At 47.9% G+C, this 17,481-nt stretch overlaps 1 protein-coding gene across 4 annotated transcripts in view; it reads left to right on the top strand.

Annotated features, from left to right (window-relative positions):
- The window catches only part of LOC309534018 (peroxidasin homolog), a 79,939-nt gene that overhangs the window by 50,350 nt on the left and 12,108 nt on the right, over positions 1–17,481 (top strand). For all 4 annotated transcript variants that reach the window (XM_082225819.1, XM_082225820.1, XM_082225821.1 and 1 more), the window contains 7 exons: positions 1,003–1,115; positions 3,466–3,622; positions 4,680–4,788; positions 6,297–6,454; positions 7,447–8,950; positions 11,395–11,529; positions 13,460–13,668. In XM_082225819.1, the coding sequence (XP_082081945.1) occupies positions 1,003–1,115; positions 3,466–3,622; positions 4,680–4,788; positions 6,297–6,454; positions 7,447–8,950; positions 11,395–11,529; positions 13,460–13,668 (2,385 nt within the window). The remainder of the gene's footprint in view (positions 1–1,002; positions 1,116–3,465; positions 3,623–4,679; positions 4,789–6,296; positions 6,455–7,446; positions 8,951–11,394; positions 11,530–13,459; positions 13,669–17,481) is intronic.

The raw sequence follows: 17,481 nt of genomic DNA, 5'->3' as shown, positions 1-17,481 counted from the left end.
TTTTCCCTTATGGGGTATCCAAGAGCCCATAAACCAAACAAACCAAACCAAACCTTCCCTGTTTAGGGAGGTTTTTAATCTCTGATGCTGTATTGTTTTTAATATTCAGTTGGAAGCCACCCAGAGTGACTGGGGAAACCCAGCCAGATGGGCGGGGTATAAATAAATTATTATTATTATTATTATTATTATTATTATTATTATTATTATTATTATCTGTATAGAGTCCTTAAAGTGGGTCCCCCTATCCGTAGGGGGAAAATAACAGAGGCAAATCAGAGTATATTGAGAAGCAAAGCGGTTAGTAAGCCTGATCTTTTTAAACTGTTGCAACAGGGTCCCCACAACCTGGAGGGCGAGAACTCCAAACAACGGTGCGCAAGACCTTATATAGACTTTTGAAATTGCCCACCCTGTAGCCCAAGACCCCCCCCCCCCGAAACATCATACAAACATCACAGAAGGAGGCGGTCTACAGCAGAAATACTGTCTGCCAGGATAATGGTCACTGACTGCTTTACCTGGGCAGCCTGGCCATTCTTTTGTGATGGTAAATACTTTAATTCCTGAATCCAGGTCACAGGCTCACCCTATTCATACACAAATCTGCCCTTAAGACAGGTAAGCAAAAGACAATGGAGAGGCTTTCCCATTTCCTTCCTCCTTGCGGAGAAATATTTGAGGTCAATTTGGGAGAGTCCTGTACTATTTCAGACACGTGGTTTATATACTTATGTGAGTATTTTATATTTGAGACCTTGGAATTTCTCCTTTGGTAATCCTCACAGAACTCTAGCTCAATGGTTGCCATTAATTTGATTTGATCTGATTTTATAATGAATTGATTTTTAGAATGCTTTATTATTTTTCTGTTGTTAGCTACTCTGAGCCCGGCTTTGACTGGGGAGGGTGGGATATAAATAAAATTTTATTATTATTATAACATTCCTGACCGAGAAGTTTGGGGTGTCTGCCTGACTCTTTCCTCTTCGCCCTAAACAGTGATTCCGGTCTTCCTTCACCCCCCGCAAGATATGGTGGCGGAGACTGGACAAGACATCGAGATCACCTGCGCCGCACAAGGGGACCCACAGCCCACCATCACATGGGCCAAGGTACCTGAGTGTTAATCGATGCACTTTGAACACCTGTTGCCTTGAGGCCATCCAGCCTTGGATGGGGAACCCACTGCGGCTTCTGCAAACGCACAATATATTTTAAACACATTTCAAGCACACACACAGCCAGAGGATCCCGGGAACTGTAGTTTGTTGAGGGTGCTGAGAATTTTAGGCCTGTAAGGGGTAAAATACAGCTCCCAGTTGGGCTACCAAAAGTTTGTGGACAGAGAGAATGGTGGACTGAATGTGCAAAGCCTTTTCCATACCACCTTCAGTATCCGGGGGGGAGCAACGGTTATTTTGGGTCTCCAAAAAGAGTTCAGGCAGTGCAGACATCCCTAATCTGAAGCCCGGCCCTCTGTCCCAAATCTCAAAGAGAACTTTAAAGAGTCCATGCAAAGGAACACAGCCCAATGGATCATGCGATCGTAGCCTGAGATGACTTGTCTTTTGCTGCCAATCGAATTTTTGCAATGCCTTTGCTGACATCTGGTGGAAAGCTGGGCCAGACGCTGTAGCCTGCAAGCCCTAGTTTGCACTTGCGAGTACAGTGGCACCTCAGGTTAAGTACTTAATATGTTCCGTTCTTAACCTGAAACTGTTCTTAACCTGAAGCACCACTTTAGCTAATGGGGCCTCCCGCTGCCGCCGCACCGCCAGAGCATGATTTCTGTTCTCATCCTGAAGCAAAGGTCTTAACCCAAGGTACTATTTCTGGGTTAGCGGAGTCTGTAACCTGAAGCGTATGTAACCCGAGGTACCACTGTATTCTGGTGGCTGTCAAAGTGTATCAGTTCACACAACCGTTTCTTCCTGGATCAAAGTCAGCATGAATTGGGTTTTTTCAGGAGACTTGCACGTGCCAAACAAGCAGCCCACGCACAGTTTGGGGATCAAGGTGTCCAATTTCATCTCATTTTTTTCTGGGGAGGTACAATTTGTTCCAGGACGCGGGTGGTGCTGTGGTCTAAACCACTGAGCCTCTTGGGCTTGCCGATCGAAAGCATGCCAAAAAGTGCAAGTAGATAAATAGGTACTGCTCCGGCAGGAAGGTAAACGGTGTTTCCGTGCGCTGCTCTGGTTTCGCCAGAAGTGGCTTAGTCATGCTGGCCACATGACCCTGAAAAACTGTCTTCGGACAAATGCTGGCTCCCTCGGCCTATGGAGCGAGATGAGCGCCGCAACCCCAGAGTCATCTGTGACTGGACATTGGTCTTTTACCTTTACCTTTACAATTTGTTCCAAAACAAAATCGTCGCACGCAAGTTTTGCACATGCAGATATCCATTGGAGGAAAGCAAGTGCCTGCACACTAATATCAACCCAGGCAATCATCATCATCATCATAATCACTTTGTTTTAGCTTTCTAAAACAAAAAGCCAGTGTGGTGTCGTGGTTAAGAGCGGTAGTCTCGTAATCTGGTGAACCAGGTTCGATTCCCTGCTCCTCCACATGCAGCTGCTGGGTGACCTTGGGCTAGTCACACTTTCCTGAAGTCTCTCAGCCCCACTCACCTCACAGAGTGTTTGTTGTGGGCGAGGAAGGGAAAGGAGAATGTTAGCCGCTTTGAGACTCCTTCGGGTAGTGATAAAGCGGGATATCAAATCCAAACTCCTCCTCCTCCTCCTCCTCCTCCTCCTCTCTTCTTCTTCTTCTTCTTCTTCTTCTTCTTCTTCTTCTTCTTCTTCTTTCTGACTCAGTCAACACATAAAAGAAGACTGGAAGGGATAAGTTCAAGTTTTGAATGCACTTCCACATTAGTAAAAGTCTTCTTTTAAAAAATCAACCTTTGAAATAGAAAAATAGCTCACCTACTGATTTTCTATTTGCATTGTGGTTTGCTTGTCTTAGCACAGAGGAACATTCACACATGTGATGCACCCCTCCCCCCATGCATTCCCACCCCATTCTCCTGTGTGCTTAAAAAGGTAAAGGGACCCCTGACCATTAGGTCCGGTCGCGGACGACTCTGGGGTTGCGGCACTCATCTCGCTTTACTGGCCGTGGGAGCCAGCGTACAGCTTGCGGGTCATGTGGCCAGCATGACTAAGCGGCTTCTGGCGACCCAGAGCAGCGCACGGAAACGCCATTTACCTTCCCGCTGGAGCGGTACCTATTTATCTACTCGCACGTTGACGTGCTTTCGAACTGTTAGGTTGGCAGGAGCAGGGACCGAGCAACGGGAGCTCACCCTGTCGCCGGGATTCGAACTGCCGACCTTCTGATCGGCAAGTCCTAGGCTCTGTGGACTGTGCCACCCGTGTCCCATCCTGTGCGCATAGCATGGGCCAAAGCTGAACCTAGTCTATCCAAGCTCCAAAACCTCTTTTCCTTGCATATCAGGAAGGAATTCAAATCACAGAGAGCGGCAAGTTCCACATCAACAGAGAAGGGACCCTCTCCATCCGAGACCTGGGGATGGCTGACCAAGGGAGGTACGAGTGCGTAGCCAGGAACACATTTGGGTTTACTTCCAGCACCATGCAACTGACAATCACAGGTGAGAGCAATCTTCTTTTGCATCTGCAGTGTTAGCCTGGTCATGCAACCTTCCCGAAGCTGGCGCCCTCCAGCTGTTTCAGACTACAACTCCCACTGGCTGGCGCTGATGGGAGTTGTAGCTGGAGGGCACCAAATTGGCAGAGGCTGGTCTAGTTGGAGCCAGTTTGCATGGCTGGCTTTTCTGCACCCCTGTACCCATATACAATCCATACCAACATGCAATCCTAGATCTACGTTTTCTTTTATTTTTAAAAAATAATTTTTATTTTATTTTTAAAAGAAATAAATGTACAACAAATTCAATTGCAAATCCATGCTCTGAATCTCGAGATTTTTCCCTCTTCCCTTCCATGGGTCCTAATATGAACATTTACATCTGCAAATCAATCTGTTATCCACGTTTTTTATCCATCTGAGTTGTCCATAGTTTTTGTTACCTTACAGGTGAGATTAAAATCCTCTAGATCTACATTTTCTAAGCAGGGTTGTCACCCACTTACAGAAACCCTAGTTGATTAAGCATGTACATTTTCTTGATGATTGATTAGCTGGTTGATTAAATCTGCATACGTTTGCAAAATACCCCCCCCCCATAAAATGAAAAGGATTCTTTGCAGATCCCTGCCTGTAGCCCCTTCTCTGGGTGACACAACGCAGCAGGCAGCATAGGAAGCTTTCTTATGAGTCACACCATGGCTCTATAGCTCTATATTGTCTACACGTACAGGCAGCAGCTGCTGGGGTTTCAGGTGGGAGTCTTTTCCAGCCCAACCTGGAGAAACCTTCTATGTGAAACGCAAATCTCTGCCACCAATGTGTGCAGCGCAGAAGGTTATGCTAAAAAGCAAGGGAAAGGCATTTATGGGTGCAAGAAAAAGCAAAACTATTCTTATTGTTCTGACATTTTCACATTCCAAGCAAACTCAAAATATGTGCTAGGAGCTGGTGTATTGGGTGGTAAGTTACTGTTTTCAAGGCAGATGATTCTAAAATGGAAGTGGTTTAAATTTTGAATCTCTTTCCCCACCGCCACCACCTTTGTGGTTTCAAAAAAGCTACAAACATTGGCAGAAGCGGCGACACCTTTGTAGCTACCTCGATCCAAGAAGCCATCAGCAGTGTGGACCACGCCATCAATTCTACGCGCACCGAGCTGTTTAGCAAGTAAGACCGTTTGGGGAATAAATTCACATTTACAGGGGCAGATGGGAAGGCCGCACAGATGCAGAAGCCATTTTGTGTGGGGAGGGCAGTTTTGCGGTCATTTCCCACCCTGGCTGGGTCTAGACACATCAAAGAAGCGATTCGGTTAAACACGTTGCAAATTTCATACAGAGAAATCCCGTTAGCGGAAAACGGGACTTCACAGCGCCATCTGGTGTCTCAGTGTTATAAAGCATATAAAGCACTTTATCTTCACAAATGTAGCAGAGTCCCCAATTGTCACTCGGCCAGGGACTTCACGGGAAGTAGGAATTCCCACGCAAATGGAAAAGGAAGCAGGAATGGCTGCATTCCACCTGTCTGTCTGTGGTCAGGAGTGGAAATGAGCCAAGCAAATTCAATCTTTCACATCATTGTTTTCTTAAGTCTGCAAACGACACATACCGTATTTTTCCCGTGTATAACACGCCCCCGTGTATAAGACGCTACCTATTTGGGGGGGTTCAAACTTAAGAAAATGGGCGGAGATTGCCCAGAGTTGTTGAGCTTTTTTGGGGGGGTGGACCAGAGCTGTTGAGCTTTTTTAGGGGCAATATTGCTGAAAATTGCTCACCTGTCTGACCTGCGCTACCACAACCGCAAATCACCCACACTTCTTGCTGCAGCAACAGCAAATAAACACCAGCCCTTTTCGCAGACACCAAAAACCCCGCGGCAATCTCCAGCTAGCAGAACCAAACAATCCCATGTCACCAATATGCACTGAATATGTATAAAGCGCATTCCCCCCATTTTTTAGCATTCTTTTTTTGGGGGGGGTTGAACCTCATCTAATACATGGAAAAGTACGGTAGTTTTCATGTTTCCTCAGCATGGAAATGAACATAAACAGTTGTGTAACACACAGTGAATAGCAGACAGCAAGACAAAGAATGCAGTATTTGTCAGAAACCAAACTGCAGCAGAACAGAATCGGCGCTGATTGTGACGGATGCAAGTGGAAGCGGAAACTGCCATTTTCTCGCTTCCCTAGCTGAAAGTAAAAGTAACAAGTGGGAGCTGTGACAAACTGTTCCATTGTGGCCTGCTCTTTTTCAGGATACTCCATTCCACTCTCCTCCCCTAGTTTTCTGTCTCCTGCCCCAATAGTCAGCCAGCATTGTGTGACCACTGAACATCCTTAGTCATCCCTGGGTAGCTTTGGGGGTCGTCGTCCCCCCACCTCCAAGGCTATAATCCTATACCCACTCAATTGGAAGGAAGCCCCATTGAACTGAATGGGACTTTCTTTGGAGTAGAAAGGTTGCTTATCCCCCTGCATAGCTTGGGGTTCCCCCAAGCCTGCTGATATCGCCCTCTTGTGGACAGGAGGAACAGAGCCATTTTGGCTGCAATAAGGACCAGCACGTTTGAGAACTCGGATTGCTATTAGTATCTCAGCCAATAATGCAGAGGCTTTTAGAAAATGCGATACCGCTTAAAAATGGCTTTCTGTCCTCTCCGGACAGGCGACCCAAAACTCCTAATGAATTGCTGGCTCTTTTCCGTTACCCGCGGGATCCGTACACCATCGAGACAGCTCGGGCCGGAGAGATCTTCGAACGGACCTTGCAGCTCATCCAGGAACATGTGCAGCAAGGCTTGGTTGTGGACATGAACGGAACAGGTAATAAAGCCACCACTGAGCAGCAGCAACAAACCATGAAAGCATGTTATGTACTGTATTATGTCTCTGTTATGGCGCCCTAGGTATGGAAAGCCCTCCCACTAGAGGACTGCTTGTCCCCCATGTTAGCAGCTTTTCAGTGTTAAATCGTGTGTGTCCCCCCCCCCTTCAGATGTACAGGAGACTAAGTTAAGGAACTGGTGTGTCTGCTGCTAAGATTCCATCCTAGAATTGCTTTTCTGGTTTTTATTCGGACGTATACTGCATTCTAATAAAATGCTGAGAATGGGTTGCATTTGAACAAAATGTTCATTGGCCTAGAAACCTTTGGGTTAAAGGGAAGGCTATAAGGACCTCTCGGTGGTCATTCCTTTGCCTTAAGAAGGCATACCGTATTGGCCTGAATATAAGCCACACTTTCCCCCCAAATTCCGATCGTGAAAAGTTAAAGTGTGGCTTATATTTGCGGCCGTACACCGTTGGCAAAGCGTCATGGCTCTCCCCCCCCCCAGGAAGCAGCCCAGGAGTGCAGGGCAACAGCGCCCAGCCCGCCCACCGCTCCCAAGCTTCCCCCAAGCTGTTGGAACAAAGGGGGGACAGGGGAGGCCCCCGGCAAAGTGGTATGGCTCTCCCCCCCCAAGAGCAGCCCGGGAGCGCAGGGCAAGGGTGTCTGCCCCATCCACGGCTCCCAAGCCTCCCCCAAGCTGCAAAATTTGGAAGGTGTGGCTTATTTGCAGGTGCATGTTATATTCGGCCCAGTACGGTAGCTCATATGTAATTAGAGTTTCCCTCTGAAGGACTAGGCATTTGCTAGAAACTTTAAAAATAAATATAAACCTGCGACGGTTTAGGGAAGGTTCCAGATATCCTGGAATTATTAGCCTCACAATCCGGTTGTGAGATTTGCAGTGTTAGAAAAAGGAATTCATTTTGTAGCGAATACTTGTTCTGATTCTAATCCATTGGGTGACGCTCTGGGAGTGGTCTTTCAGGGTACCGCTACAACGACCTGGTCTCCCCGCACTACCTGAACATGATCGCCAACCTGTCCGGCTGCTCTGCCCACCGCCGCACCCCCAACTGCTCCGACATCTGCTTCCACAGGAAGTACCGGACCCACGACGGCTCATGCAACAACCTCCAGCACCCCATGTGGGGAGCCTCCCTCACCGCCTTTGAGCGCCTGCTCAAGCCAGCCTACCAGAACGGGTTCAACCTGCCCAGAGGCTTCTCTCTGGCCGACGACTCCCGGGAGCTCCCCCTGCCGCTCCCTCGCTTGGTCTCGACCGCCATGATTGGCACCGAGACCATCACGCCCGACGACCAGTTCACTCACATGCTGATGCAATGGGGACAGTTCCTGGACCATGACATGGACCAGACCGTGGCGGCCATTAGCATGGCGCGCTTCTCCGATGGAGCGTCGTGCAGCCAGGTGTGCACCAATGACCCTCCCTGCTTCTCCGTCATGATCCCGGAAAACGACCCGCGGGTGAGGAACGGACACTGCATGTTCTTCGTCCGCTCCAGCCCCGTGTGTGGTAGCGGGATGACCTCTCTGCTGATGAACTCCGTCTACGCCCGGGAGCAAATCAACCACCTCACCTCGTTCATCGACGCATCCAACGTCTACGGGAGCACGGAGCACGAGTCTCTGGAGCTGAGGGATCTCAGCAACCAGAGGGGGCTCCTGAAGCAAGGGCAGGTGGTCCCCAGCTCCGGGAAGCACCTCCTCCCCTTCGCCGTGGGGCCTCCCACCGAATGCATGCGGGACGAGAGCGAGAGTCCCGTCCCGTGTTTCTTGGCCGGCGACCACCGAGCCAACGAGCAGCTGGCCTTGACTTCCATGCACACCCTGTGGTTCCGGGAGCATAACCGCGTGGCCACCAAGCTCCTGGCCCTGAACCCTCACTGGGACGGGGATACCATCTACCACGAGGCTCGGAAGATCGTGGGGGCCGAGATGCAGCACATCACGTACTCGCACTGGTTGCCCAAGATCTTCGGGGAAGCCGGGATGAAGGTCTTGGGGGAGTACAAAGGCTACGAGCCCAACACCAACGCCGGCATCCTGAACGCCTTCGCCACGGCCGCCTTCCGCTTTGGCCACACCCTCATCAACCCTCTCCTCTACCGGCTCAACGAAACTTTCCAGCCCATCCGGCAGGGCCACCTCCCTCTTCACAAGGCCTTCTTCTCACCGTTCAGGATCACCCAGGAAGGCGGCATCGACCCGCTTCTCCGCGGACTCTTCGGGGTCCCCGGGAAAATGCGAGTGCCTTCCGAACTCTTGAACATGGAGCTGACTGAGAAGCTCTTCTCCATGGCCCATTCCGTCTCTCTGGACCTGGCAGCCATCAACATCCAGAGGGGGCGCGACCATGGCATCCCCCCTTACAATGATTTCCGGGTCTTCTGCAACCTCACGTCCGCGCAGGAGTTTGACGACCTCAAGAACGAGATTAGGAACCTCGAAATCAGGGAGAAGCTCAGGAGGTAGGCGGCCCGGCCAAAGGGCACCAGAGAGGTCAGCGACAATTGTAACCAACCCTCCTTTAGGTGTCTCCTTTGTGCAACAACCAAACTCCAGCCCTCCTGTTTCTCCCCCTGACCCCAGCACATGAGACCATTTACTTCTGTTGCTCTAGGTCAGGCGCAGAGAACCTGTAGCTCCAAATCTTGCTGGGCAAGAACTCACATCTTCCCTGATCGTAGGCCCCACTAGGAGAGGCTGATAGGAGTCAAAGTCCTCTAGCCTCTTGAGGCTCACAAATTATATTGCCTTTAGCAACGGAAGTGAATAACTCAACACACAAAGGGATTGTAGTGTTTACATGCCTCCGTTCCATGTCAGGCTGCAGGCCATACCAAGCGTTGACTCAGTTGCTGCAAGTATCTTGAAGATTGCCCAAGGTATATCTGCACTGCAAACCTATCCTGGTTTTATGCTGCTTTAAGAGTCAAATCAAGGGATGCGGGTGGCGTTGTGGCCTAAACCACAGAGCCTAGGGCTTGCCGATCAGAAGGTCGGCGGTTCAAATGCCCGCAATGGGGTGAGCTCCCATTGGTCGGTCCCAGTTCCTGCCAACCTAGCAGTTCGAAAGCACATCAAAGTGCAAGTAGATAAATAGGTACCACTCCGGTGGGAAGGTAAATGGTGTTTCCGTGCGCTGCTCTGGTTTCACCAGAAGCGGCTTAGTGATGCTGGCCACATGACCCGGAAAAACTGCGGACAAACTTCGGCTCCCTCGGCCAGTAAAACGAGATGAGTGCCGCAACCCCAGAGTCGTTCACGGCCACGACTTAACTGTCAGGGGTCCTTTACCTTTTTTAGAGTCAAATCAGATGTGACAGGAGAGACTGGTGATTAGATATCCTAACTTTTTTAAACCTTTTTTTTTCTAGGAGGGAGACTATTTTTATCAGCGCATCTATGGCGGTGGAGGGGACTATTTAATTCCCCCAACACACCATTTCCACATAGTGAGCAAGTACCTGTATGGACACTCCAGAGTTTCAGACTGTTCTTCTGGGACCCTATGCATGCAAAACAGATGCCCTATCACTGAGCCACAGTTGTTCCCAATTTGTGTTAGAGAAACAACATGGGGGAGGGCTGAATACCTCCTACCCGGGCATTGCCCCTCTGATCAAACATGGATCCCCACACACTGGCTTCAAAGCAGCAGCAGCAGCAACCACAACAATAAGGCCGAAAGATCTTAACACAGATCTGCCATGTCTGCAATGCCTCTGTTGGCCCTGACCTGTCATGGCTTCCCTCAAAGAATCCTGGGAACTGCAGTTTGGTATGGGTACTTCAGATTCTCCACCAGAGGCACCCTGGCCCTTCACAGAATTACGATCTCCCCTCAGGTCTTTTTAAGCCATACCGCAGATACCCTCCTAGGTCAGTATGGGGAAGGGACTGTGACCCTCCAAATGCTATTGAACTACAGCTCCCATCATTCCAGACATGGGCCGTGCTAGTTGGGGGGCTGATGGGAGTTAGGTAAAGGGTAAAGGTGTTACGGAAAAGGAGCAATGCAGCAGCGAGCTGCAGCTGGCTGGAAAGCAAAACAGGATGGGAATGTTTGGGACTGTACCGTGGGAACAAAGGGGCAGTCTATTCACTGTGCTGAGCACCGGATTTAGCTCAGAGTGTAATTTGACCTGTACAGGAAGTACAGGAGGTGGAGTTTGTCTCTCTGCTGTTGGTGTCTGAAGAGAGCAGACGCGTTTCTCTGTACTGCTGCAAAGACAGAAATAAAGGCATGTAAATACATTTCTGTCTATCTCTTTCCCCTCCCTGGGGGAGGCAGGGAGCACGGAAGAGTGGTGTGTTCTTCTCACGCTTGAGGAGGATCGCCGATCGTGACCTAGCCTGTATCCTGCCGGGAAACGCAGACAGGGAGGTCAACAAGGAGATCAAGCCGGGTCCCTGGAGAGTGGCCAGTTCCTCTGATAAGGCTTGAAATCTGACAAAAGGGACCCCTGACCATTAGGTTCAGTCGTGACCTACTCTGGGGTTGTGGTGCTCATCTCGCTTTATTGGCCAAGGGAGCCGGTGTACAGCTTCCGGGTCATGTGGCCAGCATGACTAAGCCGCTTCTGGCGAACCAGAGCAGCACACGGAAACGCCGTTTACCTTCCCGCCAGAGCAGTACCTATTTATCTACTTGCACTTTGATGTGCTTTCGAACTGCTAGGTTGGCAGGAGCAGGGACCGAGCAATGGGAGCTCACCCCGTCGCGGGAAATCAAACTGCTGACCTTCTGATCGTCAAGTCCTAGGCTCTGTGGTTTAAGCCACAGCGCTACCCGTGTCCCAGCTGATGGGAGTTCAGCAAAATCTGCAGGGCCACAACATTCACACACACACACAGACACCAGGCAAACTTTTGCTCCTCCAGCTGATCTCTTTCCCCTCTCCCTCTGCAGTTTATATGGAATTACAAAGAACATCGACTTGTTTCCTGCCCTGATGGCGGAGGACCTTGTCCCGGGCACCAGAGTGGGGCCAACACTCATGTGCTTATTAGCGACTCAGTTTCGAAGACTCCGAGATGGAGACAGGTATGCCAAGTCAAGTCCATTTGCCATTCCATCTGAGGGAGTTGTTCTTTTGATTTGGAGGACCCTCAGGGTTTAGACGTCTCCCCATTGGATCCTTGGGGGCTTGCCTTTTTGGGGGGTGGGTGAGGTTGCAGATGTGATCTACTCCTACAGCAGCTGTTCCCTGCCTGCCAGCGGAGAGCAGCACACAGTCACAGCCCTCAGTTGCCAGGGCTCAGGATGGGAATGGCAACCGGTCCACCAGCACAAATCAACTGGATAGCTTGGTTGGTTCGAGCAAGGTGCTGATAATGCCAAGGTTGTAGGTTCAATTCCCCATATGGGGCAGCTGCATATTCCTGCGTTACAGGGGGTTGGACGAGATGGTCTTCCGGGTCCCTTCCAACTCCTAGGAATCATTCTGGACTCACAGCTGTCCATGGAGGTGCAGGTTAATTCTGTGTCCAGGGCAGCTATCTACCAGCTCCATCTGGTACACAGGCTGGGAGCCTACCTGCCCGCACAGTGTCTCTCCAGAGTGGTGCATGCTCTGGTTATCTCCCACTTGGACTGCTGCAGTGCGCTTTACATGGGGCTACCTTTGAAGGTGACCCGGAAACTGCAATTAATCCAGAATGCGGCAGCTAGACTGGTGACTGGGAGCGGCCGCCAGGACCACATAACACCGGTGCCAAATCATAGTACAATCATTAATACCAATCATTCAGATGCCAAATTATGCAATTGAGGTGGCACCCTGCGTGCTAGTATTGGTTGTTTGATGATTTACTTTATTTCTGAGTTCCAAAATCTTATTAATTCCAATTACACTCCAGTCAAAATAACAATCCTTTATACAACAACTGCAATTTTAACGACTTCCACAAAGAAGTCACACTTCTTTGAAGCCTCACTCACTTTACAGAGTGTTTGTTGTGGGGGAGGAAGGGAAAGGAGATTGTTAGCCACTTTGGGACTCCTTAGGGTAGTTGTCAGGGGCTCAGGAACAGAGGTACAGGGAAGAGAGGAAATGGAGAGCAAAGGGGAAGAATCTGAGGGCAGCGTAGGGGAGTATGACAGTGGCCCGAGAGATTCCATGAGCTTCTCCAGCGGATCGGAAGATTCCCAGAAGGAGGCGCCGATGGTCAGGGCAAGGGGGGTCCCAGGGGAGACACACCAGAAACAAGGGGCCAGCGGAGACTCCCAAAGCAGCAGCGGGAGATCAGGACCAGCTTCCCCACCAGAGCAGAGTGGGGGGGAAGAGTCCCATGTGTCAGGGCCAGCGTCTCCTCCAGCAGGGAGAGAAGATGAGTCAGGGCTGACCACGCCTCTATCGGAGAGTGGGGGAATGGAGGGGAGGTCAGGTCCAGCTAGCCTCCCCGAAGGGGGAAGCAGTGACAGGAGCAGTGTAACGGTCAGGAGGAAGGTTGCCGGCTGGGCGCGCGCACCAAGTTCGAATGTACAGGCGCGTGGGACAGCAGAAAACCCGGATCGGGAACCAGGTCCTAAAGCCCGCCGGAGGCAGGGGGAAGACTCAGGGGACTCAGCGTCAGAAGAGTCTAGGAAGGGCGAGACCCCAGCTGACAGGCGGAGCCAGAGGAGGAAAGAGCAAAGGAAGAGGTGGAGCAAGGCCAGAGTCTTAAACTGGTGTCTGGGGGGAGGAGACTCAGACGGAGCTTCGACGGTCTAGAGTTTCAGACGTAGAGCTGCACGCTACGGTTGTGAAGGTGAAACTGAACTTCAATAAAGACTTTGTATATAACAACGAACTGGCGTTGGTCCTTTGTGAGCTGGGACCTCGGGCAGCTCTGACAGTAGTGATAAAGCAGGATATCAAATCCAAACTCCTCTTCTTCCTGAAGACCAAAGGCTCCCCACCTTGTCCTCGCATCCCTTGCTTGCTGTTTACAGGTCCATCGCTGATGCTCTTGTGTGCAATTTCCCCCATCAGGTTTTGGTACGAGAACCCAGGTGTGCTCAGCCCTGCCCAGCTCACACAGATAAGACAGGTGTCTCTCGCCCGCATCATCTGCGACAACAGCGACCACATCAGGCAGCTGCAGAAGGATGTTTTCCGGGTCGCAGCCTATCCACAGGGCATGGTCAGCTGCGATGAGATCCCAGAAATGGACCTGCGCCTCTGGCAGGACTGCTGTGAAGGTAACGTGATGAGGACGGGAGGGGGAATTGTGGGTTTTGTTTTTGTTTTGTTTTTTAAATAATTGTATTAATTAATTTATTTATTTTTAAGTAATATTTATGGAAGTTTTAAAGACAGTAAAAAGTTTCAAAGTTTAAACATTAAAAAAATAAGAACAAAGAATAACTAATAGAAGAAAAAAAGAACTACAAAGGTACAAAAACAAAACACATAAAAAATACAAAATAGAGAACAATTAACAAAGAAGAAGAAGAAGAAAACCCAATATTTTCATATCTTGTACTTTATTTACTAGTTTCCTGACCTCCTCACACCTCCCTTTTTGTATTCCAGTTCAGATATTAAATTCAGCAAGTCCTTACCCTCTATCATTTATCCTTGCTCAACATCTTAACCTATTATAAATATGTATTTTCCACCATTATCAATCCATATTTACATATTCTTATTAATCTTTTTCCAATGCCACTTATTTTCAATCCAACATCCCTTTAACATTCAATAATTTTACAGTATTTCTGTATTAATTTAAATTACACACATATACAAAGAACTGACAATCTCATACTGCAAAAAGAAAATTTAAGAAAAAACAATTAAGAAAAAATAAGAAAATACAGGAAAAAGAAAGAAGAAAAAGCAGATTTATGTTCATAAAAAAACTTATTCTTCCTAATTAATACTTACATAAACACTTAAATAAAAAAGACTTCTGAAAAAACGAGTCTTCCAATCATTCGCATTGTACTGTTTATACTGTTGTTTTTCCCTCACAGGGAAATATTCTTTAACATTGTTCCCATCTACTCCACAAACGGTATTTGTTGTGTTTATAAGTATCACTCAAGTTCTGCTAATATGGTGTGGTTGGTACAATATGATCTAATATAATCCTTAAATATTCTCCATTCTCCAAATATTTTCTGGTTCAATACTCCTCTAACTCTTCCCGTCAGTTTTGCTAGTTGTAAATATTCTAACATGAGTATCTGCCAATCTGTGATTGTCGGTATTGTTTCGTTTTTCCACTTCCTTGCCACAAGAATTCTTGCTGCTGTGGTGGCATACATGAACAGTGGTCTTATGTCTTTTTTAATTTCTAATGGTAAAATGCCTACTGTTTTGAAAAGCTGAAATTGGAGAGATTTGCTTCCAAACGTGAAATGAATCAGATTTCTCCTTGCGTTCCTAGTTGTGGCAAGCGCCACCTGCCTAAAGGCTTATTTCTGGGGGGCTACCAGGTGGCGCATTGGAAGATGGCCGACAATAACATCTCTCAGACCCACACAAGGTAATTAAAAGGCTGCTATGGGAAGTATGCAGCCTTCCCGCCCCCCGCCCCCAAGGAGATGGGGGGGGACTGCCTTGCTAGCGGTGTCCATAATGCACCCCTGAATTTGAAAGAAGGGGGTGCCCGGTCACTTGGCACAAGCCCTTGGTGAAGTCAGCTCTTCCTGACGCTGTCTCCAATCAGCGCCCGGGTTCGCTTTAGCTCGAAAATATAATTGGAACCATATAATTGGAAAGAAGCTAAAGCACATACATCAAGCGAAGTTCGGGAGATAAGGCTGCTGATTAATGGATCTCTGTGACCGGAGCAACGGATGGGACAAATAAATCAAGTGATGAATCACCATTAAGAGACTGGTATGTTTGGAGTGAAACGGAAGGGAAGGGGGGTGGAGGAAAAAACTTTTCTTTTCTTTGCCTTATGTGAATATTAATAACCCTCCACCCCAGAAAGAAGATCGTTGCATTTTATTAATCACAAGCAGGAATTCAAGAACTGTGTGGAGTGAATTACTGATCAAAGAGAGGACTGGTAAACATTGGAGAACATAGGAAAGTTTTTATGACGCAGTTTTAAATGGCGTCTCGCTAAGACAGGCTTGTCTAAGAAAGACGGGGGGCGGAGGACCAGGATCATCAGAATGTGAATGATGATTGGAATGTGATCTAAACCTGGCAGAGCCCTTTGTGATATACTTGGCAAGCCTGGGAAAATTAAAGGACAGACCGAGGATAAATTATTTACGGAAGTGTGGAATGGTGTCTGTCCCTATGTGATATGATTTTTGGGAGAGTCTAAAACCCACACAGAAGATGTTTGTTTCCAACCCGCTTGTGAAGATTATCAGAGATCGCAAAGAAAGGAATATATGATAACAACAAGAAGATGAAGAAAGTAATAAAGAGACTATCTGGACAGAACTGGATAGAATTGTCTAATTAAAGCAGCAATATAAGTGATGCTTGGACCCCCGTTCGGAGCTTGAAGTATGGGTACCCCCAACAAAATTTAAAAATCTGGCTGTATAATTTGGAACTAATGTGATTTGGAAATAATGCGATTTGATTGGCTTGTTAATAAAAATTATTATTATTTTTTTAAAAAGGCTTATTTCTGTACACACAAACATACACTTCCGCCATACCTGGATTTTTGTAAGCAAATTATTAGAGAGGTGTGTCTCCCCATAGGAAGCAGCCCAGACCCTGCGATCATCATTTAAGGCCCTTCTTTGTGTGGCTCCTCCAAAAGAGGTCAGCGGGGTGGCAACACGAAAACAGGGCCTTTTCTGTAGTGGCTCCCATTTGTGGAATGCTCTCCTCAGGCACAATCATTATACAACTTTAGGCGCCAGGTGAAAACAGCCCTCTTCAACCTGGCCTTTAGCCTGCATCCTAGATCCTTTTAAGTATGTTTGTGGGAGGAGGTGGGGTGAGCGAGGTTATTGGTGTGTTATGTTCTTGTTTTTATTATGTATTTTGTGTTATATTGCATTTTATTCTGAGAACCACCCTGAGATTTACAGATGGTGGTAGACAAATTTAATAATAATAATAATAATAATAATAATAATAATAATAATAATAAGGCTTCCTTTTCAAGATGAAATGAAGCCTGAAAACCTCACCCTCCACCTCCCTCTGCCCAGAAGCCGCTAAACATGGAACACTAATATGATAAATATTTGGGGGGTGGGCATGTGTTTCGGAGCTTTTCATTTTTTTAGTTTTTTAAAAAGTTTTTATTTATACTTTCCAAGTTTATACATTTCATTAATTTTACAATCAATTTAACATTTCAAAATTTGACTTCCTTCCTCCTCTTTCTGCAGTTCCTTAATATATACCGTATTTTTCGCCCTATAGGACGCACCATCCCATAAGGTGCACCTAGTTTTTTGGGGGGGAAATAAAGGGGGGAAAATATTTTTTCCCCAGGTGCAGGGCTGGGGCGGGGGAGGCCCGAGCTTCCCCCGATCCCAGCCCCCAAACAGGCAGCTCTCTGCAAGCCGTGGGAGCCCAGCGCTGGCTCCCGCTGCTTGCGGATAGCTTCCTGAAGCCTGGAGAGTGAGAGGGGTCGGTGCGCACCGACCCCTCTTGCTCTCCAGGCTTCAGCGAAAGCCTGCATTCGCCCCATAGGACGCACACACATTTCCCCTTCATTTTTGGAGGGGAAAAAGTGCGTCCTATAGGGCGAAAAATACGGTATATATTTTTAAAAAAACAAAAAAACTTCTGCGTATCCAAATTCCTTTCACTTGCTCATTTCATTATCTGTTGTGCATATATACCCTTGCAAAACTGCAGGTTATTACAATAATCCTGCTTGTGTTTTTATCTGTTTACAATTTATCTGTAAATATTCAGTAAACCATTTCCATTCTTTTATAAAAAAAGTTTGTTATCTTGATTTCCTTTTCTTCCAGTAAGTTTTGCCATTTCTGCATATTCCATGAGGGGGTTTTTGGCAAAAGCCCAACCAGGTCATAATGAATTGCCTCTTTTAATACCAATTTCAACCT

This window comes from Podarcis vaucheri (assembly GCF_965113315.1).
Source record: "Podarcis vaucheri genome assembly, chromosome: 6".
Lineage (NCBI taxonomy): Eukaryota > Metazoa > Chordata > Lepidosauria > Squamata > Lacertidae > Podarcis > Podarcis vaucheri.
This window is presented reverse-complemented; position numbering and strand designations above follow the sequence as displayed.